We start from the raw sequence: 22900 nt of genomic DNA, 5'->3' as shown, positions 1-22900 counted from the left end.
CTTCCTGTACAGTGTTTCCTTTTTAGCAATAGTGTCATGTCTACCTTAAAAAAATTTGTAACTTCTAAAGCAGATTTTCTGGTTTATAAAGGAACAGTAAATTTTCCAGATACGATTTGCCTCAATCTCCTGTTCTTAGTATTTTGTTTCTAAGGAGCTTTATGCTAATACATACATTTGTCTTAACAGTCCCATGTGAAATGCCAACAAGAGTACATTGCAATTGGGTGTTAACTGCTGTTAATTAGATTAGCTTTATATTAAAAAATCCCAGTAATTTCCAAATTGTTCTTTACATCAGTGTCATAATAAAGCATTTCTGAAAGATGTGGTATTTTCTGAAGCTGTGATAAAGCGTATGTCAAGAAAGATGGCATATGCTTGTCAGGATATGAGGGTTTTGCAGGAGTGTAATTTCATTTGTTTAATGATTCTGCTGTCACGATTTCAAAATCTGTTACTTAACCATTTAGATTTGGGTGCCCACTACTATATGTAATTGTAAAAAAACCAAACCTGAACGTAAAAATCTGTCGAAGCAAAGCTGATTGGGACCAGAAATGTCCTTTGTCAACTAACATGGTTGGAATAAAAGACAAATTTTCAGTCAACCAGATTTGTCAGGTTTAAACTAGGAGCAGCAATGTTCAAAAGAAATATTAAACTCTGAGAAACTTTGCATATTTTTAGACTGTTGGCTTTCAAGGGCTGAGTTTTTTCCAGTTTATGATCTATAAGCATTTTCCAGTCAACTAATGTGTTTACAAAAACCAACCAAACAACAAAACCCTGCCATGATGCCTCATGAATTTGCTCTCAGTAACTTCAGAAGTAATCCTTGGATCCCTAAGGGTCCATAGGCTATTTCAAAACCCATGGTCTTGGACATCTCAAGTACAACAGTGGCTATAAAAACAGGTGTGAAAAGGCCTGTTTGATTATATTGTGCTTTTTCTAATTAAAACATGATTCTTCTCATCAAATACTTCGTTATGACTGCAATAGCTAGACACTTGTAAGATTTGTTCCAAGCAGACTGATTCACTGATCAAATTTAATGTAAATTTTCTTCACCTTTAGTTGCTTTGATTTCTCACATATTTTTCCTCGTTCCTTTGCACCTGTTGCCTATGTCCACCAAATGGTGATATTTTTTTATTAATTGGTCTGTTGCTCCTGAATTTTCTTTAATGTAGTATAATACGATATCCAGAGCAAGATACTGTATGATATATAAACTTTACTTTGTAGGGGGAAATATCTTCCTCTTTCTGAATATACTTATTCTGCCTCTTCATCTGGGCAATTTAAATCTCAGTTTCCCAATTCAAGTTCTGTACTGAAATCATTAGTGTGCACTTCACTTCCTTTTAAACATGTAACTGAAAGCCAGAGAGAGATTACCATTCTTAAACTCCCTTTTTATGTCATGAAATGACAGTGTCTGGGTGGTACAATTTCCTGAGTTGGCCATTTTGGGACCCACACAGCTAATCTCCAGGTAAATATTGTCAATAACTGCTCTACAGCCTTTATCTTCTTGGGTTTTTTGTTTTGTGAAAGATTTCAGTCTTACACGGCATGCTAAAGGTGTTTAACCTGTTGGCCAGATTCATCACAAATGTAATGGGGCATCTAAGTTCTGGAAAGTGCTGTGGAAATAGGCAGCTGGTTGAGGAGATTATCTTTAATAATTTCACCTGCAGGGGTGAGGAAGAAGAGGGAGAAGTTAGTACTAGGAGGTGTCAGGGAATCTACTGAGATGGGCTTGTGCCTTCTGGATTCTCTGCTTAAGTCAAACAAAGCTTCTCCCACTGCTAAGAGATTTCTAATCTCCCTTCTTTAATGGATCCACCTGTACCTGAAGGCAGTGTTTCAGTGTGTGATGTATCTAGAAAGTCAAGCATCCCATCCTACACAATGCATTGAGCTGAGTGCAAGTCAATGCCATCGCTACTCTGTTCATGGAAACAGTGTCAAATATTACAGCCCTCTTCCTCCCACTGTTTGGTTCTATCTTAATATGGTTCAGGACTGCTGTAAAAGTCCCTATCCCAGGGCAACGTTTGATTGTTTGCCATTATGTTGATATTTGTGCTGGAACACCCTGTTTTTTCATCTTCCATAAGATCTTTAATTGTTTCTTCCTATAGTAACTATTATTTACTCAGCGTACTTCTGCTTTACTAAAGATACCACTCATTGTGGTCTTGCAGCCAAATTTTTCAAGAAAAAAAAGTTACGTAGGCCAAGAGTAAGCCTTTTTTCATTATCGTGACTTTTGAAGACCATACTTGAGGGACTGGTGAGTGAGGAACCTTGTCAAGCGTTTCTCATGCAGTAGCTATAAACCTATTGACCTATCTCCGTAGTTGCTTTGTTCATCCACTATTTAAGTAGGGATGTAACTTGTACCTTTTGCACATGGTCTTGTTGTCTCTGGTGGGGTGCTTCAAATTGTAGGGTTTTAGGAACAGTGAACTGATGAGTCTTAGAATTTACTTTGAGGTAGGTATTTTCTGGATCCAGATGTTGCATGTTTTCTGTGGGTCTTTTTCAGGACAATGCCAGTGTAAAATCTTCTAGCAGCTTGGAGCCCAATTTGTTTTGTGATGAGGAAATCCCCATTAAATCGGAGGAAGTGGTGACGCACATGTGGACGGCTCCCTCATTCTGTGCCGAACATGCATATTCATCTGCTTCTAAAAGTTGCTCTCAAGGTATTTGCTTTTGTATACGTTGAGATAAAATTAAAAAGATAGCTGGGACGAGCAGTCAGTGAGGAGGGGAACCGCTATGTTACCTGGCTAGTTGTAGAGGATATGTTGCCTGTGAGAAGGTACAGTAGAGTTACATTGCAACTAGTTTTCCTGATGTCTGATATATAAACCTTTGTCAATGTTTTTTGCTTGGAATTGTCTCCCTACTTAGATTGTTGCTGTAGAAAGTATGCAATTTCTTTTGGGTTTGGTCTCTTGCTTTTGTCCTTACATGACTTGCCTCCTGTCTAAAAGGTTCTAGCACTCCAAGGAAGCAGCCTCGGAAGAGTCCACTGGTACCTCGCAGTTTGGAGCCCCCTGTATTGGAGCTGTCACCTGGAGCGAAAGCTCAGCTAGAAGATCTAATGATGGTAGGAGATCTACTAGAGGTATCACTGGATGAGACTCAGCATATCTGGCGGATTTTACAGGCTACTCATCCACCCTCTGAGGACAGGTTCCTTCATGTCATGGAGGTATGGAACTTAAGAAATATTTTGGTATGGCAAAAGCCCCAGCCACTTCTTTCTTTTCTTTTTTCATTATTATTATTATTATTATTATTATTATTATTATTATTATTATTATTATTATTATTATTATTATTATTATTATTATTATTATTATTATTATCATCCTGGGTAGTTGAGTGCTTAGTTACTTGACATGTTTGGATTTCAACTGGGGACTAGTAGATTCCAGAAAAAAATAATTAAGAGATCCAAAAATTCAGTTCTTGATCACTCATACCGTAGCACTGTCCTCCACAATTAACCGTATTTAGAACAGTTTTCTCAGGCAGTTCCATATGCAAACCTTATTTTAGGAAATGTAAGGTTAGGGAAGGAAATGCTGTTCTTGATTATATAACCAGAACTGATCTGCAAAAAAAATATTACAAGACACAAGAAACGTTTAGGAAGATGGAAAGTCTACACTTAGCTTGTATGACCTGTATGTTACTGAACTTTTTGTTGTTACTGGGGAAAGAACATTTTTTTTCAACAAAACATGGTTTGGTAATGCAGGTAGTAAGATTCCTATTATTCCTCAGGATAACATAGACATAGTAATTTTCTTATTAATATACTCTTCAGATGCACTGATCACTTTGCTCGGCTGACAGTGAATGAGGCAGGTTTATCTGCTGATTCTGAGGTCCAGTCAGAATCACTTGGCTTCATTCATGCGGTGGGTAAAGGATGTGTGCTGGAAGAGAAGGTCAACTGTTGTGCTGAAGAGCTGTACTGGAACCCATCCTTCATCATCTGTCAGGTGAAGTTAGGGGTCAGTTTGACCATGTGTGGTTAGGGAGTATATGATGGCTTTTTGGATTACTGAACTGCACAGGAATTGAAGATGGTTCCTTCTTGACTTTTTCGTAGTATACAGTCAATGTAAGATGGTTACATGCTGTGAGCAATGAGGTCAGATGTGCATGTTAACCAGTTGTCTCATTTTCTTCAGTGCCATCCTTATACAATGGCAAAGTCAGTGTTGCCAAACTGCCATTAGTTAGGACAGTAGTATAAAGCAGACCCTGCCTCCAAAGTAGTCTGCTTTACCATGTTTTGAGCGAGGTGCTTCATAAGCTTAAAGTTCTTATAGTGGTTTAGGCATGGAATTCATTGAAGAACAGTTTGAATGCCAGCACATAGCAATTTATAAACAGCATGCCAGACTGTTACATTAATAGTTTTAAGCACAGCTTTTTTTATTCAGGGAAGGGGGCTAAGAGGGTGTGTGCGTAGTGACATATTCTGAGTAACCCTTATGAACGCTTGTTTGACCAGTACTGCTCATTTTTAATGGAATACCTTTCTACTTACACGGAAAACAGGTAGACTTCTGTAAAATCATCTTCAGAGGATTTGTTTTTGGGTGGAGGAGCTATACTAAGTAATTTACAATAAACAGAGTCTTTCTTTACTGGCTTATAGTATGTCCTTAATCTACTAATAATTATGAAGGTTACAGTATATAGCTGGATTAACTGAAACTGAGTCAGTCCTGTTTGTAAAAAAGGAGCTATACATGTGAATCTTCCAGATATATATAGGTCTTGTCATTGTGGATGATACCTGCAGCAACAGAATTTGCCAATTTTAAGCCTCGCTTCTGATCTGAATCTGCTATGTAAGAGTTGTTAATGATATTTACGATGTGCGTCAGTTTGGAAGCTATTCAAATAATGGATGTTACTTTCCCTTCTCTTGCTTGAGTTGATGATACATTTTAAAAATTCACCCATTGCTTTTTCTTAATCTCCAGAATAGCAATTGCTTTCTCTCAAAAATAATTACAGGCAAGACTGACCTAGGATGAAAAATAAGCAAGAGTATCTAACAAATGATTAATCTTCTCAACTTTTATTAAAAAGCTGTGCGAGAAGGGAGTTGTAATTACTGCTTATTCTGCATCCTTACCCTTGCTGATGTTTTCTTTTTCCACTGGACATTTCTGATTGATTTTACTTTGAAACAGTTCATGCCACTTAGGGTTTGGGTTTTTTCCTAGTATGGTGAAAATAAATGTGAGGCCCTCTTTGTTTAGAATTTGTAACAGTATGTTGCTGAATAGGTTTCTTCATATCATGTCATGGTAATTGGGGTGGTAAGTACATCTTCCAAATCACAGATTTGCAGTATATGAAAACTTGCATTAAAAAAAAATTTTCTTCTCACCCTTTCCATGAAGGATGACAGCATGGATGAGAAACCACTGAAAATGAGAGGGAGAGACTCTTCTGAGAGGAAGCGGAAACGAAAGCTGGAGAGAGCAGAGCAGTTCTTTGGAGATATGAAGCAAAAATCTAAAGAGCTGAAGAAACTTGAAAAACCCAAGAAGAAGAAGCTAAAACTCACCATGGATAAGACAAAGGAGCTGAACAAGCTGGCAAAGAAGCTGGCTAAGGAAGAGGAGCGGAAGAAGAAGAGAGAGAAGGCAGTTGTTGCAAAGGTGGAACTAGCAAAAGAGAGCACAGAGAAAAAAAGAGAGAAGAAGGTTCTAGATATTCCTTCCAAGTATGACTGGTCAGGAGCAGAAGAGTCAGATGATGAGAACGCTGTGTGTGCTGCACAGAACTGCCAGAGGCCCTGCAAGGACAAAGTGAGTTTTTTTCTTAGTACTGTCATAGGGCAATTCCATGCAAAGTCAAAAACCCTAATGCAGTTTAATAATTATGTTGAATAGCACAAGTAACAAAAGTGTTATGATTTAGAAATGAGAGAGAATTGAGTAGTACTTGGGTAGGTACTTAGACCTAGTAGGAAAAACTATAGCACTTCTTAATTCTCTTAGGTACTTTAAACAGGAGAAGATGATGGAAAATTAGAATCTGGGAAAAGGTGTTAGTGGGGAAGTTTAACCTCTCCAGGCTGTGTAATTTTTTTTTGCTGGCTATGTGGAACATGCATTGGCTGATTCAAAGGATTAATTCTTTGACTCAACTAGAAATGTTCCTGACTTCATTGTGTTTCTGAGCAGAAGTGGAATATGCAGTGTTCCTAAATGAAGTAAATTTTCTGTATTTCTTACATACAGTCTCTGAACAGTGATGCTGCAGACTGAGTGATCTACAAGCTGCAGTACTTAATTTTTCTTGTTGGGGATAAATAATCAGTGATTTTAGACCTAACTGAATTATTACAAAAGAAACTTATCTGCCTGTGGCTGTGGTACTGCTTATCCTGATTGTCATCTTTTAACAAGGACTAATCGATGATGAAAAAAACGTTAGTGTTGGAATTTTTTTCCTGTCTCTTAGAAGAAAAAAATTTGTTCTCAATGAAAGCTGGGATTGACACCCTACTGTGCTGGCTTGCACAAGAACGTAGCTATTACCATAAATATGAAAAACTTATTTCTTTTTTTGCAAAATTGAAACATGGAATTGAAGTAATCATCTGAATACTTAAAAAGACCAGTTAAAAGACCAGTTTTTTAAGTTTAAAAGTTAAGTCTTAAACTTAGACCAGGGTTAGAAATTGCCCTCAGTTGCTCTAAAGAAGATTGAGTATTTATACCGTTGTTCTCTTCACAGATGATACTTAACTTATACTAGTACATTTTTACAGAATTTGAGATTGCAATAGGGAGGAGAGTGCCTTTAAATTCATATTATAAAGAAGGTTGTACTATATTTGTCAAATTTCCATAAATGAAACTGAGTAAAATTCCTGGTTGTATAATCAAAGCTTTTAATGGAATGACTGTCTTGCTGTGAGATTGGATGTATTTTTGTACATTTGACAGGTGAATGCCATACAAGAAAAAATGGCAGCTGTAAGAATGTGATGGCTGAAGCTGCAGCTGTTAGTGTCTGTTACTGGTCACTTTCAAAAATGAGTTCAGCAATAGTTTTCCTATGAACTAAAGTAAAATCTTGGGATGGTAATGTTTCTTCATTTTAGATAGGTTGCCACTACTGTCATTTTTCTAGTATATTTTCATTTTCACATGCCCCTGTAAGGTCAAAGCAGAACTACAGCAGTAACAATTTTCATAGCTCTACCAGTGCATGCCATTAAAATTAAGAATCTGTGTTCCTTATCCTGCAGATCTCTTTCTGCCCACTGACTCAAATTAACATGTACTTTTGCTCAGGGAGCTAGAGAAATCTAATTCATCTTTTTTCCTTCCTAAGTTTTAATTTGCTTTTTATGCCTTTTCTAATTGTTCTATAGCAAGTTCAGGTCAAAGTTTGAAATATGTTAGCTTAAACGTTCTGACACTTTGGAGTTACACTTTGTGTGCATTTTTTTGGCATTTGGTGGCCAGCTGTATACCCAATATTCAGGTGGTCGAAAAGTATTAAAGCTGCTGATGTCATGTGGCTGTTTTAGCCAAAAACATTACTCAAGTTCGTCTGTTTTCTGCAATTTTTAGGTTGCAGAAGGTACTGTTTGATAATGCATCGTAAGGGGATATGATTTAGGATGTGTATTTGTAGACTCTCTATGCTGAAATAACTGTCCTTTAGCATGCTACTATTTTAAATGTGTTCCAGTATTCGTGTCTTTCATGTGAGGAGAGCTGAGTGTCATCTTCTTCAACAGTAGTAGGGTGTTTGTATTGTTGCAGGCTAAGGATGCAAGAGAAGCAAGGTTTTTTGGAAGTGTGTTATTTTTTATTAAACTGAGGCAGCTTGTTAAAACAAGCTCTGTAGGGCATGATTTGTGCCAAAAGCTTTTGTGTTCTAGGTGTATCAGGTGGGTTTAATAGAAGGTATTTTCTTCATAGAAACAATGCCTGTCTGCCTTTCCTTGTAATAAACTATGTGTTGCTGATCTGATCTCTTGCAGGTAGACTGGGTGCAGTGTGATGGTGGCTGCGATGAGTGGTTTCATCAAGTTTGTGTTGGTGTCTCTCCAGAAATGGCTGAGAACGAGGATTACATCTGTATAAACTGTGCAAAGAAGCCAATGCAGGGACCAAGTAGCCCTGCTCATGCACCACCACCTCCTTTCTTACTGAGCTACAAACTACCAATGGAAGATCTTAAGGAGGCAAGTTAGCAGCTACTCGATGCCTGGAACTTGTTGGGAAATGGACCACTGAATCCCTACAGAAAGAAAGGGTTTGAAGCTAATGTAGCCACTGAGCTTCACTTCCAGGGATGTACAGACCTGCAGCAGAGTTGGTCCCTTCCTTACAGCTGGCTTCCTTCATAAAACGGGGATGTCAAGGCACAGTGGTACTGACTCATCTATGCAGACACCACCTGATTAGGAGCTCCAGCCAGTGTTTTTTGACTTGAGTATTTCCATCTTTGAGTGTGGCTTTTGCTCTTAGAGACTGAGCAAACCCGAGGCTGTTAGATTAGACACTTCAGGGTGTTAGAAGTATATGTTGGCAGTGGAGCTGGCCTGGAATTGGTGGGTGTAGGCTGGAGCTTTTAGGCCCACCAGGTTACCCTAAGGAGGTAACTTAGGAAAGTTCTTTTGCCTCCCCATGCCAACCCAGTGAGTAGGGCAGTGTCTTGGGAGAGGTAGGTTGCCTCCATATCCAGGCAGCTAACACTACATTATAAGGATGGGAGCAAGTGGATGAATTTTTTTTAAGTTCTCTTTTGTAGCTAAAGGGCAGAGGAGCTCATGATCTCAGAAATCAGCAAAGGTTCTGTTTACCAAAAAAAAGAAACCCAACTCTACTCCACTAAGCAAAATTTTCCTTAGTGGGGAGCATCTGATCTTCCTGTCCTGAGGAGGGCCAGAAATCATTGATAATGTCTAGCTAAATCAGAGCTTGGAAAGAGCAGAGTGCTTCCCTTCCCACAGGGGTGCCCTCTCCTGTTCTAGGCTTTGCATAGAGTTATGCACTCCTGCACATTAAAGTTGTCTCGCGCAGGATGGAGCTGGCAAGGAGGTACAGCGCGCAGGGCACCTGCTTCTGTGATCTGTACTGAGGGATGGGAAGAAAAGAAGACAGCCCACTTACCTCAGAGGTTACACTGACATGTGCTTCTGTGAAAAGTTTCACTCACAACTGTTTCCAGTATCACCAGGCTACGGGCATGGCCTCAAGCAATACCAGCAAGCAGTCTGCAGATACTGTTCGCAGTGCAAATCCCCCTCCCTGCTGGCTTTGCTGGATGTGTACCAGTGTACAATCAGCAACAGTTCTTGTTTGAAGTTGCCCCTGGCTTTGCCAGAGGACCAGAGGGCTTGGGGTCATCCTGGGTGACAGTTGTTTTAGTAAATCCATTTTTAAAGAAGGACTTGTTTTTACTTTTTTCTAAATGTCTCAGACTACTGACTTGTTCTATAAATAGATTATTTTTCTTTGATTTTTTTATACTTACCACTGTTAACCAGCAGCACAGACAGAGGTTCACAAAGCAAAAACCTGCCCCTGGGCTTGGGTTTTTTTACTCCATTCCTTCCTTGTAGTACAAGGAATTAGCAGTTACCTTCCCCATTCTAGCTTGACCAGCTGCCTGTGTTTAAATAGGTAAATACATTTCATGTGCTACCTTTGTGTTTGGGTTTGTTCCTATTAGTGGGGCATCTGGGCCTTAACAACTCCAGTGGATGCTGGCTTTGTGTATGTGAATGTCTGAAGCCAGCCGCTGGGCTGTCTTGTCCCCCTCTCCACTCGCTCCCTATTGTGTTTCCATTCTTCTGCAGTTCTAGGAGTGTTGTAAGTAGTGTCCAGTCTTACTAGGAGCTGGATTGGGATTTAAAGAAATATTGACAAAAACAAGTGTTCTGTCTTGACTGTTCTGACTGTTCTGTGTCCCTTCTCTTGTTCTCTAATATTTGGAAGTTTATTTATCTGGCAGAATTATCCATCCAAAAAAAAAAAATCCAGCTCAGGTAGACGAACTTTATTGGTTTCTTTTATTTGTGCCTGCTACCTGGGAAGAGGAAGATGTGTAAAAAGGAAAATAACTAAGATGGAAGGCAGAAGACAACAGGGTCTTAGGAGCTTTGAGTGCAAATTTGGCACAGACTTCTAATTCCTGCTCCTTGAAGGCTAATGTGATGTTAAAAGTGAAAACAAGCAGTGATTAAGCATGTGGCTGAATGGGCACCCTAGCGAACTCAAGAGTATTATTTGTTTACTTATTTATGAAGGAGTCTATGCTATAGCTAGACATACCCTCTTTTTGCTTCCAGTTACTTTTTTTTTTTCTTCTCAATGTATGCTTAGTTTTGGTAAACTGATTTAAACAGATGTTACTTTCCTTCAAGCTTTAACTGATGGTACTACATAAATGTTTCCCTATATGGAGTGGATAGACTATCTGTCACAGATGTTTAATCGTTCCAGAAGTAGACTAGTACAAGATTTCTTAAAGAATCCCAGTGTTCTGTATTCTTTCCTGACTCCTAGAATCCATGACACAACAGGGAAAATATGGTTAGCATATCCTGTTAGCCACTGAGCATACCCTCTTAACCATTCCTACATTTTCTGTCGTGATAAAGTCATTGTTACATGTAATTACCATCAACTGGAAAAGAGATCCTTTAGTAAATCTGCATTGAGTGTTCCTGTTCCTCTTGAGTAGAAGTTGTGGTGGAGAATGTTAACAGTAGCACTAGTTACAATGAGACAAAAGCAAACCGCTATACCATGCAATGGTCAATCATGCCACTTATAACAAGCATAGAAGAGTAAACAATGGAATGAAATGTGCAGAAGGTCACACTTCTAGTAGCTGTTTTTCATATTATCATATGGAGAGGCTCTTTATTACACTGTTGAAAGGAGGTTGCCACACTTTTTCTAGTTATGGATCTCTCATCTGCTTTTCGGGTAAGATGTTCATAAACTGAAGACCATTATTAGTTTTACATCTTATTGTTTAAGCTTATTTTTTTTAAGAGCATAAATCCTATCAAAGGATTGCTGATAGTGTGAACTTATGAATAAATGTTAACTTTTGGAAAAATCTGTAGATATGTAGTTAGTGGTTGAAAAAGCTAAAGCTGCAGCTGTGGTATTGTCTCTAGATCTTAGAGGTTTGAATCTTTATAAAAAAAACATGCAAAGAAGCAAGTTTAAGGAAATAATTTTCTTACGGGTCTGCTACAGCTGTAGGAAAAATCTCATGCTTTGGGGACAAAATCTCAGTATACACAAAATAATAGTTCATGTGTATCTATCTTAGTGCTATATTCTACAAAGGATGCTAGCCATTGTTACTGTTACTTCACTTCAAGTATCTGACACAAAGAAATTACTTGAGCTGTTGTGAGGGGTTAAAAATGGTCAGGACTTGAGTTGTGTGTCTTATACAAACCATGTGGTTTCAAGTTTGTTGTTTTTTTTTTAAGAACCAGGGCCTGGAATTGGGCAGCTTTACTTGCACAGAGGTAAATGTCACTCCTAAACTTCAGTACTGTTACTATTAGAATTTATGCTTTTGACAGATCATCTGTAGCTGAATGCTTGTGCAGCCTGGACTATTTGGTAGTGAGGGCTTAAGGTAAAATTGATGGTATTACGGAAATTATCTGAAGGGGTTGGAATATGGTCACACAGCGTAAGATAACAAATAGTTGTCTGTGTGTTATGTTAGCCACACTGTGAAACTGGCATTGACCTCTTCAGTTTTTAGAATCATAATTTAGTTTGAGGGGGACTTCTGGAGGTCGTCTGGGTCAACCTCCTGACCATAGCAGGGCTGACTTTGAAAGTAGGTCAAGTTTTTCAGGGCCATGTCCAATCAAATTTTGAATATTGCTAGGAATGGGCATTTGACAACACCTCTGGCTTCATGTTCTGGTTTGTAGCGTCTTCAGGGCAAACTTGTATAATGCACACTCAGATTCATTTGCTGTAGCTTGCCAAGAGACTGGCTCCGTATTTTCTGTAACCATCCACGAGGCAGTTGGAGGCTGTGGGTCCTGCAGCCTTAATTTCTAAGCTGAACAAACCCAGCTCAGCCTCCCTTGAGCCATGTCATGAGCTGCAGCCTTCTAAAAGTCTTGGTGGTCCTCAGCTGGACTTGTTGCATGTTTGTCAGTGTCTCTTTTTGTACTGAGAACCCCCAAATGGTGTGTTACTCCAGATGAAGTTGACAAGTGTTGAATACAGTGGAAGAAGAATTTCCTTTAAGCTGCTGGCCATGCTTTTACTATGCAGCCGGGTACAGGGTTGGCCTGTACAGCTGCAGGGGCACACACTGCTGACTCCTGTTCGTGTCCATTGTTAGCCCCAAGTCCCTTGGTTTATTATTTCTCAGGTGTGGGACTGATGAACTTAACACGCTTTCCATCAGCACATCACTCCAGCCAGTCAAGATCCAACTGAATGGGAGCCCCCTCCTCTCATGTTTTGGGTGGTCCTGCTGCTGTCCTCCTCCAACATATGGTTTGGTGTCATCTGCAAATTTCAATGTGCTCTATCCCACTGCCCAGGTGGATAAGATAAAACAGTAGTCTCCAGTACCAGCCCCTGAGGCACTCTGCTTGCAGCTGGCCACCTCCTAGATTCAAATCTTTGACTACTGAAGTCTGAGCACAGCAGTCCACCCCGTTTTTCACCCCCACTGTAGGTTGTCCATCCACTCTGTGTTTTTCCTGTAAAGGGTAAACATCCACTGCTCTCCGCTTGTTCGCAGGGCTCATCACAGAAGGCACCCAGACTGGGTTAAAATGGTAGTGGTGAGTTACCAGTCACCTTATCCTTCATGGGCCTGGATGTGGCTTTGAGGAGGATTTGTTCCATATCATCCCAGGGACCAGGGTAAGGCTAGCTGCCCTGTAGTTCCCCGCATCCTCCTCATTTCCTCCTCTTTGGTGAATGGGCATGACTTGCAGCAGTTTATCACAATCCATCAAGAAAGCGATATTCCATACAGATGTTTGCCTAGGCTTTGTTCATCGTTGTGGCACGTAAGATTCGAAAGAGAAAACCCAGGCTATTTGGATTGCTGTTTAAAAAAGGCATGGAAAACTAAATGGCAGAACCAAGCTCTTTTCATACCTCACACCTGAACTCCATGTGGGCTGGTGAGCAGTTACGTCAGTCCTATAAATGTAGATACAAGTCCAAGCTGGTCTGGTGGAAGTCAGTGTTACTGATGCCTGGTCCTTTTGCATGCAGTTCTTCACACTGGAAGAAAGAAGTAATAAGAATGACTGTGAACAGGGGCATCTCTTCTTCTAGGAGTGAAACAGTCTACAGCCGTTATCATTCAACAGTAAGCTGTTTACCAGGCAGTTGTCCAAGGAGAGCTATCACCTTTTTTTTTGTGGTGTTCTAATAAGTTACTGGAATAAGTTGAACACAGAGTTATTAGCAAAGTAAAACAAAGTATTCAATATGCATCGTTGCTTATTGGACATTCCTTGCTGTCATTCTAGGTGCATGTTGCATACCTTTAAAAATAGTGACTGAAAGAACCACTGTACGCTAGCAGTCATTTTGTATGTTGGAAAAGGAAGATTTTTAAAGGGTGGAAAAAGTTTCTTAAAATCATTCCTGAAATCACTGTTAATGCCCCTGTAAGAAGTTGAGAGTTGTGGTCTGCTAAAAGCAAGATTTGAGGCTTCCTGGAGTTAGATGGAAATGAAAAGCAGGGAGCTCCTTCAAATCCTCTCCAGCTGCAGTCACCAAGAATGTGTTTGGTCAGCCTGCCTGAACCAAACAGGAACTCCGCTTGGAGCGCCGAGGCAGCGGGGAGATGCAATAAATCCAGCTCTTATCAAAATTCTAGCCACACTGGCTTTGGGAGGGTGATAAATGCATAGGACAGCTGGAAACTGCACAGCAAGACATTGAGAGCATCGAGCCTTATGTAACGAGATGGCATGGTACAAATTAAGTTGCAAGGTAAAGGCAATGAAAGTAGCAAGGATTTATTGAAAAATGGAAATACTTGGTAGGAGACACGCTCTGAATGCCTTTGAAACAAAAGCCCTGCTGTAGTTAACAAGTTTTAATCCTAGATGGGGCATTGAGTCTCAGCTGGAGGCTTTTCAGAGGCCAGTTTTTGGCATTCTGTATATTGCTCTCCAGTCCGCCCAAGAAAACTTACAGCCAAGTGCCAGAGGGAGCTGCAGTGGGTAGCAATACCTGAGGAGAGCAGCCATCTCTGAACGTGCACGTCCCGAGACAGTTGATGTCACTAGCCAGCCTGGCATCTGCTTTTAACGGATGGGTGATGTGCCAGCATATCAAACTGCTGCGTCTGATTCCATGTTGATGCAGCCTTGCAGCAACCCGAGTCACCTGCCAGGCAAGGGCAAACTGCGTCGCTCCCCAGAGAAATAAGGTGTTTGCTACTGCTGTTACGTGGTAATAGCAGAGGAGCCTAACAACTCCAAGTAACGAATTTGAGAAATAGCTCAGATTTTAGTGGGATGTGATATGAGTAGCACATTCTGTTTACTTCTGTCAGCTGATGGTTTAGCTTTTGCCTTTCTCCATTTAGTTCGCCAGGTCTTGTCTGTGTCTCTGTGATGGCATTATCAGAGAAAAATACTGTAAAGGTCAAAATCTGGACATTGTCAGTGTATTGATAGTGTTGCATCCATTATTTCCTTGCTAGCTTTCCTGATTATCTTGTGCAGGAGGGAAGCAGGAGATAGATAGATGCTTTAGCTTTGCCTAGAAACATTCTGGGGAGGGACAATCCCTGCACACCAGTGTCTTGGAATACCTGGTAAAGAAGTGGAATCATCTGGTAGCAACCCTACCTAATGCTGGTGAACCCCCAGGTGAGTGTGTGGTACCTCTGTTCTTCATCTGCTGCTAGAAGGTGGTGATCTACTGGTGCAGCTCTAAACCATTATCCAGGTTTGTATCGGTGCTGGTAAGGTTTAAAGACGGCTGGGTTGCTTGCTTTCAGGGCGTTCCCTCGCACCGCAGCCTTCTCTGTAGTTTTAAAGGGAGACTGGTGGATCATCAGCCCTGGCTGCTCTTTCACACAGTTACTGTTGCATGAAAGGAGACCTGTGGAGCAGCCTGCCGGAGCCTTTGCCCTGTGGAGTGGACGGACTTCCTTGGTAATGAACGTGTGTGTAGAGCACCTGCTGATTAAGAAAGGGAAGAAACGTGACATGGTCCAGCGATGATGGCCCCTTCCTTGGACTATCACTCCCTGCATCTGCAGGGAACGTAGGTGCAGAAGAAAGTAGATCCTAGTGGTTTTAAGAATTAAGGGTTTAAGGGTGTGCCTCCTATGATGGTGATACTTCAGTGGCTTTTCATATCTCTCATATTTTTCCAAGCGGCATTTGTTAGAAGGGAATGGGTGACTTGTAATGGATTATAAAGTAAATATGCAATAAGAGTGCTCTGAAGGGATCCTGGCCTGTTCCTGAATGTGCATGTGTGCACAGCGAATTGGAGGCTGGAGCACTGATTTCCCCTGGCCTCTGGTAGGAATATTCTTGAAATGGTCATGCCCTAGGATTTAGCGATGTTAAAAAATTGGAGAATACACAAAATTGAGCAAATATATTGGAAGAGAGTGTACAGCATCAGAAAAGCTATTCACAACTGAAAGGTTGGGGCTTTTTTTTTTTTTTATCTTGCTGAGTGAGGCAAGTCTAGGAAGCTGACGAGTCAGATTCCTGTTTGGAGCAGAAAGCAGACATGTTCTTTATGTAACTGCTGTTTACAGAGTGTGCAGAGAGTGCTGCTGCACAAGCAACACCTGAGGTTTCTGCAAAACCAAACTTGCTTTGCTTTGTTCTAAAGAACATCTGTTCCAAGTCCTTGTTTCTGTCTCTGCTCCAGTGTCCTCAAACACAATTGCTTCCTGTGCTTTTTGCTTTCTTCCCCTGGGGCCTTCCCATTACACCTTGGGAAATCTCTGCTCCCAGGGAAGTGAGGCCAAAGGAGATCGGAACAAATTCCCTTTGCAGGCTCTTTCTGCTCCTCCCAAACTGCTTTCCCTTCCTGTTAGGGGAAGTCTCACCTACCACCCTTCTAGGGCTGCCTGTCTACTTGCAGAGAAGCTGTGGGACTCCAAACTGCCTCTCCACACCCTTTCCTACCTTGAAGCTCAGTATTTCCTTACCCCATGACAGGGAAGCATGGAGCTGCCATTTCCCACCTCCAAGCTGGCGCATCTCCATGCAGGCTAGCACCTCGCTGCTGTCCCATTAGCCCTGGCTGATCCTGCGGCTTCTACACCAGCTGGTTGCTGGAAGTGGAGAGGCTCTGTGGCTCAGCCTTCCAGGCAGCCCCAGGCTGAGCTTAGGAATGGCATGGGGCCATGTGCATCTTCAGACTACTTTTGACAGCAGCTGTGAGCTATTACCTGTGCTGCCCATGGCCAGTGGGCTGTGTAGGGCATTCCTTGTGTTCCTCACTGTGGTTGCACAGACAAAGCTCAGGTTTATCTCTTTGCTGAGTTCCTCTCTCCTGCGGTCCCACTGGCTTCTGTCTTTCTCCCTCAGTGCTATGTTCATCAGCATCGTTGGGACCAGATTTGGACTGCAATAAAAAAAGAGCTGTTTTCTGGTTTGTTCTGGTGTAAATCCACAGCTTCTGTTCTAGCAGTAGGGCAGATGCTGATACTGCTACACAGTTCAAATGTTGCGATAAGAAACTTGTAGGATAAATAAGTATATCAAAACCTAGTCTCCTTTTTCTCCTGGATCCTAGTTACAGTGAATACCAAGAGTAAAGGTTTAATTATTTCCTGCATCTGGATGCATCACCATGGATGCTTGCATTTTTTTTTCTTTGATCACCATGAAAACTTTACATTTGGGCTGTGTCTGACTTAATGAAACCACATTAATAGCACTCATCAGATGACTGGCAAGCAGTGCCTGACCCTCTGCCTTAGCTTGCAGTGGCCAGGAATGAAGTGTCTTCCATCAAAAAGCAGTGATACTCTGAGCCTGCCTGGCTGAAGGAAAGAAAGTAGTTAATTCATGTTCACGGTGGAGGTACCTTGTGTTTGTATGTATCTCTCCCTCTGACCTCTTGGTCAGGTCAGCCACTGTGTGTTTTACTTCAAGTGGGCATCAGTGTTTGAATTCCTGGTGACAAGAGGGTAGCATGGCTTCGAATTTGATATTAAAAAATTACAAAGAGTGAAGCACATGAGCAGCAGCACCCCTTTCATTCCCTCTGGAGAAGGCTGCACTCAAGCAGTGCCAGGAAGCCACCTTCTTTATTTAGTGTGTGTGTGGTGGGTTGACCCAGCCAGACGCAATATATCTGGCCCTGATCTCTGTGCCTAGGGCCTGGGCATGAAGCCCCTGCTCTGCTGCCATTCCTCCACTGGAAGGGTTAGCTTTCTTCAGGCATCAGTGGATCTAATTTGAGGCTTAGCTTTTTAATCTCTGGCACTCATGAACAGAAAAGTAAGATTGCCTTAAGTTACCAAAATTCGCTAATGACTTTTCACCTAAATTTTTGAGGAAAAAATGTCTAAGCTTGAAAGAAAGAGACTCAGTGCCATGATATGTTACAACTGACCACCAGAACAGGAATGACTTGTAGACAGGTCAGCTTCGGAGTGCAGCTTTCTTCAGGCAGAATCTCTCTCATCTGCCTGGGAAGATGTCTAAAGGCTTGAGATCTTGCTCGTGTTATGTCTCAAAGCCCCACTAAGCACTGGGCCACTTCGGTAGGTGAGTGGTAGGGACCACGTTGCCAGTATATGAGCTCCTTTTTGCTCTGCAGAGGTAACGGCGCCCTGGAGCACCTCCCTCCACTGACCTTGCAGGGACCTCAGCAGAGTGGCCCAGGGGAAGGTTGGAGAGGATGGGCAGCACAGGTCCCTCTGCTTCTGCCTGCCCTGCCCGAGTCTGCCGGTGATGGCAGAAGCAAAACTTGACACACAAAATGCTGCTGATGAGCAGGAGCTGGGAGCTGGCATGCTCTGCAGAGCCTTGCAGGGGTGCTTCTGACCAGGTAGCGTTTCAGGGATGAGCTCTGGACTCCCAGGTGGTGCTTCTCCAAGCACAGCATCCCTGCATGCTGTGTTGGCCCAGGAGGTTGGCTGGGACACTCCTTGTGCTGAAGTGAAGGCTGCCTGGATTGTTTTGAAGAGGTAACAACTCCTGGCAGTGCAGGGGTTTTCTAAAAATCTGCTGTATTTTTGATTTTTGGAAGCTGGAAAAACTGAACCCATGTTTTATTTCTTATTGACGTTTCTTGAAATACCAAAGTTTTCACTTTGTCATCTCTTAACTTAGAAAACTTACTTCTCGGAAGCTTTTAAAAACTTTCTCTCATTCTGTCCACACGTGACTATCCAACTATTGGATTGTCTCCCAGAATGGAAACTTTGTATTCTGAGTACTTACCAGCCCAGTAGGTCTCCTAACTTAAAAAGTATCCATTTACTTTTTTTAGAGTATGTAAATAAGTATGAACAGATGTTCTCAGAATACTGCCCAAACCTTGCCTGTTTAAAACCAGATTATGGGTTTTCTGTGGAAGCATCAGTTAAGCGGGTGCAACCCTGTCTCACCTCTGAGAAAAGCTTTTACTTTTTCCTGCCAGAACATCCCCCTTGCAGGCAGGCAGTGCAGGGGCATGTAAATTCCAGAATTCCAGCCTTATCAATGGCTTTGATTTAATTCTTTCTGCAGACGGGCTGTTTCAGATTTATATCTTCACCCCAGAGAAGCAGGATGAGGAAAGACCATCATCCTGCTGATATACAGCTTCTTCTTGCCCCCCTCCCCAATCTACCCTGTACCTAATCAGTCTGCTAATTGCATACTTGATGGCTGCTTAAGCCATACTACTATCATTAGTAGCCTTAAATTTTCATTTCCTTTGGCATATGGTTCTTGATATGAAAATGCCTTCTAAATAGCTCCTTGGCTGCAAGAAGAAACTGGTGAGTTTTTTCTTGATGCAAACTATCAATTTTCACATCAGGAGGCCAACAACTAATCCTTGGAGGAATGGTGATTCTTCCCTCTCTCTAAAATGTGCTCAGGCTCTGTTTCCCCTGTTACTCTGTAAGGGTTTGTTCAGGCTGTCCTGTCATTGGCAAAGTGGAACTGGGGAAAAGCCCTGAAAAACTGGTAGTACTTGATGGAGTTGAGGGGAAAGAAGGAGGAGATGCTGAAAAGGTTGAAACCTCCAGGCTTAGGAGTCTTTGCCTGCTACTCAACTCTTGTTTATATTTTATGTTATAAGCATATATATAGGTACTTATACATATGTGCTTATAACTGCATAACCTTGCAGTGTTTTCATTTTTGTCCCTAAATGAATTTGGGATACTTTTGAACTCTGAGTGGAAAAAAAAAACCCTGTTTCTTGACACAGCTGAGACACTGGCAATGGGAATTGACAGCTCTGTTGCTGTCCCTTTGTTTTGTGGCTAGGAATTCATGTTACAGCCAAAGTAGGTCTGGGGACACAGTCCTTTTGGTTTCAACTTCTTTTCCTCTGTGCTTTACCGCTTCTGATCGGAGGTGCATAGAGAAGGACTCACCAGCATGTTGTCAAGCTTATGTGTTGAGCACGGTGCAAGCATCACCTTTAGCTTCAGCGTGCAGAGGAGCAGAGGGTATGGCAGCGATATCTGCAGGAAAGAGTTCTCCAGCACTGCAAGTGTGCTGTCCTGCGTTCAAGCTGGTCCCTGAGCTCTGGCTAGTGCAGGAGTGTCATCTATTTATCTTCTGTATGCAGAGCACGGTGTCCACAGACAGGCGTATCTTGCACCACAAACAGCCTGGGCACAAAAGTGAGGCCTCTGCAACTCTGCAGGCATCCAGTGATGACGGGGTTTTTCTCGCCTCAGGATTCTGGTCTTTCAGGTTGTTTGGACACGGGTATTCACTGGGGAGGCTGCATCTGAATGAGGCTGTCCAATGGCTGCAGTAGGACCTTCTGCCACTGCAGGAAATGCAGGCTCTTGCAGTGGCTTTTGGCTTCTGCCACTGTTGTTTAAAAATATATGTGCCTTTCTGGGAGGGAGCTTAGTGGATCAAGCAAGAGTCAATCCTCTGTGCTTACTTTGGCCTCTTTCTCCGCTGAGCAGTCTCCAGGTTCCTGTAATGTGCCAGCCAGTATCAGCCTCTATTTACCTCCTTTCTGTGCATATTTGTGACAATTTTGCTTGCTCCAGCTGTGGTCACTTCAGCTGAATAATATTTTCAGGTTAAAAAGGCCAGTAGCAGGGTGGTTATCAGATAGAGGAAATGCATCTTATTTGCTCTGGCCTTTGGTTCCCAGATAATATAACGGCAAATTGTGTTCCTGGAAGCTGGGAGGTGGCTTGCAAGATTACATGGCCCCAAAATGCATTGAAGCAGTTTGTCACATGTGACAGAGGAGTGGAGGGGGAGGTGGAAGTGGGGAGCATAGCTGCTCTCAGTGTTTAGCAAAGGTCAGACATGGCTGATGCCTTCTTCACATTGGCAATGCTAAAGCAGTGGCAGCAATTGTGCCCTGGCCAGTGTCCTGAAAGCACTTTTGGTTCATTTGATAAAGGAACATATGTTCATTTAAAAGTTGCTGCCGCTTGCAGAGCAGTAAGAGGTTGTTTATACCTCCTAGCAACAATTTCCCTCTCTTCTTTTCCCCCTCATCGTTCCTCTAAGCGTGTCCCTTTGAATCCTTGCTCCTTTTAGGTCTGAACGACCTCTCCAGGTGGCTGAAGATGGCTGGGTGCTTTGGAGGAGAGAAATCTAATTAGCACTCATTCCCTACTGAGCTAGACGTAGACATGAAGCAAGACCAGACCTGGGAGTAGATCCTGTGGTTCCTACTAAAGCATGCAGGGTCACTGCTCCTGTGTGTGGCCCATGCAGGATGGGGTGAGCTGGGGCCAGTTCTTGTGCACGTCTGACCCAGAAAATGTCAAAGTACCTCATTATCTCCAGAGGAAGCTCGTTCCAGGCTTGCTCTCTGTGGGCTATGAGCACCTCTCTGGGAGTGCAGCCTCAGCTGCTGGTGGAAGAGTGGGACCAAGCTGAAGACAGAAATCTTGGCAAATATTGTAAGGTAAAGATGAGCAAAATGCAGCATAAATTTCAAGAGAGGAATCAACAGCCTTTACGATCAGGATTTTCCAGCCCTTGTCCTGGCTGAGGTGTGAGAGCACTGTCAGAGCCCCCCTGGTCCAAAGCTCTTGCTTTTCGCCAAACTGGGTGTTGGGGAGAAGTGGCTGAGCCAGCCACACACCACTCGTGCCCCGTGCACCAGTACCGCGCTGTTCTACGTCAGCAAGGCAGCTTGGCAGCCTGCCCAGGCCTGGAAGCTGCTTCAAGGACCCGCTCGGGGAGGCGTTGCTCCAGCGCAGGCTGTCCCGATAAACGTCAGATCATAGCTTGGCCACCTGGGACTGGGCTGGGAGGAGCACGGCTGCTCCGGCTGGCACAGTCTTCAGCCCTGTGCTCTGGGGGGTCACTAAAAAAGCCTCCCATTTCTTACCTGCGGCAAGGGAGGCCGCCAGCAAAATAACCCCCCTGTTCCATCCTGGGGGGTGGTGTGTGGGACAGGCACCAGCATCAGCACTGACACTTGCCAGCACTTGTAGCAACGGGAGGAAGATGCTCTGCAGCCACCCGGTGAGGTTCAGCTTGCACAGCTCTGGGTGACACATGCTGCAGCAAAAGTCCTTCCCTGGTGTTCTTATTCATGTGAATAAAATAAATGTATGTGTACCTACCCAAATATTTTAAAATGGCATTATCTTAGCATTTCTCAGGATTAAATTATTTTCCTGTTCTTACAGCATGCATGTTATCTTGGCTTGTTCCTTTGTTTGTTTTTCTTTTCTTTAAAAAAAAATCCACTTTCTTTCATCTCTCTTACTTGTTTCTTGCAAATCTGTTTCCTAAGGTTTTGTTTCTGACTGTCCCCGTTCTTCTACTAAGACCCAAAATTGAGATGTCATGCTTTGCATTTTTCCCTTTAGCTTTTCATTGCCTCTGATGGGCCAGTTAAAGTCCCTCCCAGTTTCTTTGCCTTCTGCAGTTTCAAAAATGTCTGTTGAAAATACGTTTTTCTGTAGTTTTAACTGATCCTTTGTGATGTTTGCGGGTTCTCTTCCTATCTTCAGTCAAAAGATTTGGTTGGTGTTGTTTTTGTTGTGTTTTTTTTTTAACCTCTCAAGTAACATCTCTCAAAGCCATATAGACTACTTCTTGTTTCACCCCAGAAGATTTGCAAGGTGATGTTTTACTTTAAATATGCTTTGTTTTGGATTTTCCAGCTTGCTTTTACACTTGCAGATTTAATATTTCCCCTTGTTGCTTATGTTTACACTGAACATTTGTTTTCATTTTCAACTTATTGTTGTGTTCAGTGCAGTCTCATCTCACTGGGCAGAAGTCAAATAGTTTGCTATTGATTACACTGTTTCCTATCATAGTCTATTAGTTCCTGCCAATTAGTTTGTTGTCCTGTTGATAAGATTATTGCCATCAGTGCACTGTAGTGGTCGTGGTTATCCAGGGGTATTTGAGCAGCAATGCTGATGCATGCAGTATGAGAGTGTCTAGAAATGTTTCCTTATTCCGTCTCCTATCTCCTTACACCAATCTGTTGCATAAGGCAAAATATTATTTGACTTTGCTGTTCTTTTTTAATCCCTGTATACTTAGCCTAACTATCTAACAACTACACTATTCGTTGTAAGATGGTTTCTGCACAGGGATGTTCCCTGCTTCTCACAGTCTTGTGTAATTCCTGCTCTGGAACATCTCTGGTTTCCAGCAACCCGCAATTTGAGGACTGGAGCTGGCTTTTAT

The 22900-nt window shown here is 42.3% G+C and overlaps 2 protein-coding genes and 1 long non-coding RNA gene across 7 annotated transcripts in view; 2 read left to right on the top strand and 1 right to left on the bottom strand.

Moving 5' to 3' along the window:
* Positions 1 to 10913, top strand: part of KDM5A (lysine demethylase 5A) — a 49923-nt gene extending 39010 nt beyond the window's left edge. The window contains exons 25-28 of one of the 2 annotated variants that reach the window (XM_037390399.1): positions 2561 to 2720; positions 3015 to 3235; positions 5457 to 5867; positions 8063 to 10913. In XM_037390399.1, the coding sequence (XP_037246296.1) occupies positions 2561 to 2720; positions 3015 to 3235; positions 5457 to 5867; positions 8063 to 8275 (1005 nt within the window). In that variant the 3' untranslated portion in view covers positions 8276 to 10913. The other variant, XM_037390400.1, reaches the window with a different exon arrangement.
* Positions 10914 to 11494: 581 nt separating this feature from the next.
* Positions 11495 to 20778, bottom strand: LOC119149296. The gene is made up of 3 exons (XR_005104643.1): positions 19636 to 20778; positions 16483 to 16658; positions 11495 to 13325 (listed from the first exon to the last, which is right to left on the bottom strand). It is a non-coding gene; the product is annotated as an uncharacterized LOC119149296 (long non-coding RNA).
* LOC119149295 (sodium- and chloride-dependent GABA transporter 2) overlaps positions 14289 to 22900 on the top strand; it is a 42889-nt gene continuing 34277 nt past the window's right edge. Inside the window, exons 1-2 of one of the 4 annotated variants that reach the window (XM_037390401.1) lie at positions 14289 to 15332; positions 20777 to 21715. In XM_037390401.1, the coding sequence (XP_037246298.1) occupies positions 21698 to 21715 (18 nt within the window). In that variant the 5' untranslated portion in view covers positions 14289 to 15332; positions 20777 to 21697. Of the gene's footprint in view, positions 15333 to 20776; positions 21716 to 22900 lie in introns of those variants that run through there. The other 3 variants (XR_005104642.1, XM_037390404.1, XM_037390403.1) reach the window with 3 other exon arrangements.

This window comes from Falco rusticolus, chromosome 5, assembly GCF_015220075.1.
Source record: "Falco rusticolus isolate bFalRus1 chromosome 5, bFalRus1.pri, whole genome shotgun sequence".
Lineage (NCBI taxonomy): Eukaryota > Metazoa > Chordata > Aves > Falconiformes > Falconidae > Falco > Falco rusticolus.
Note: the sequence above shows the minus strand (reverse complement) of the source record. Positions and strands in the feature narration are given on the sequence as shown.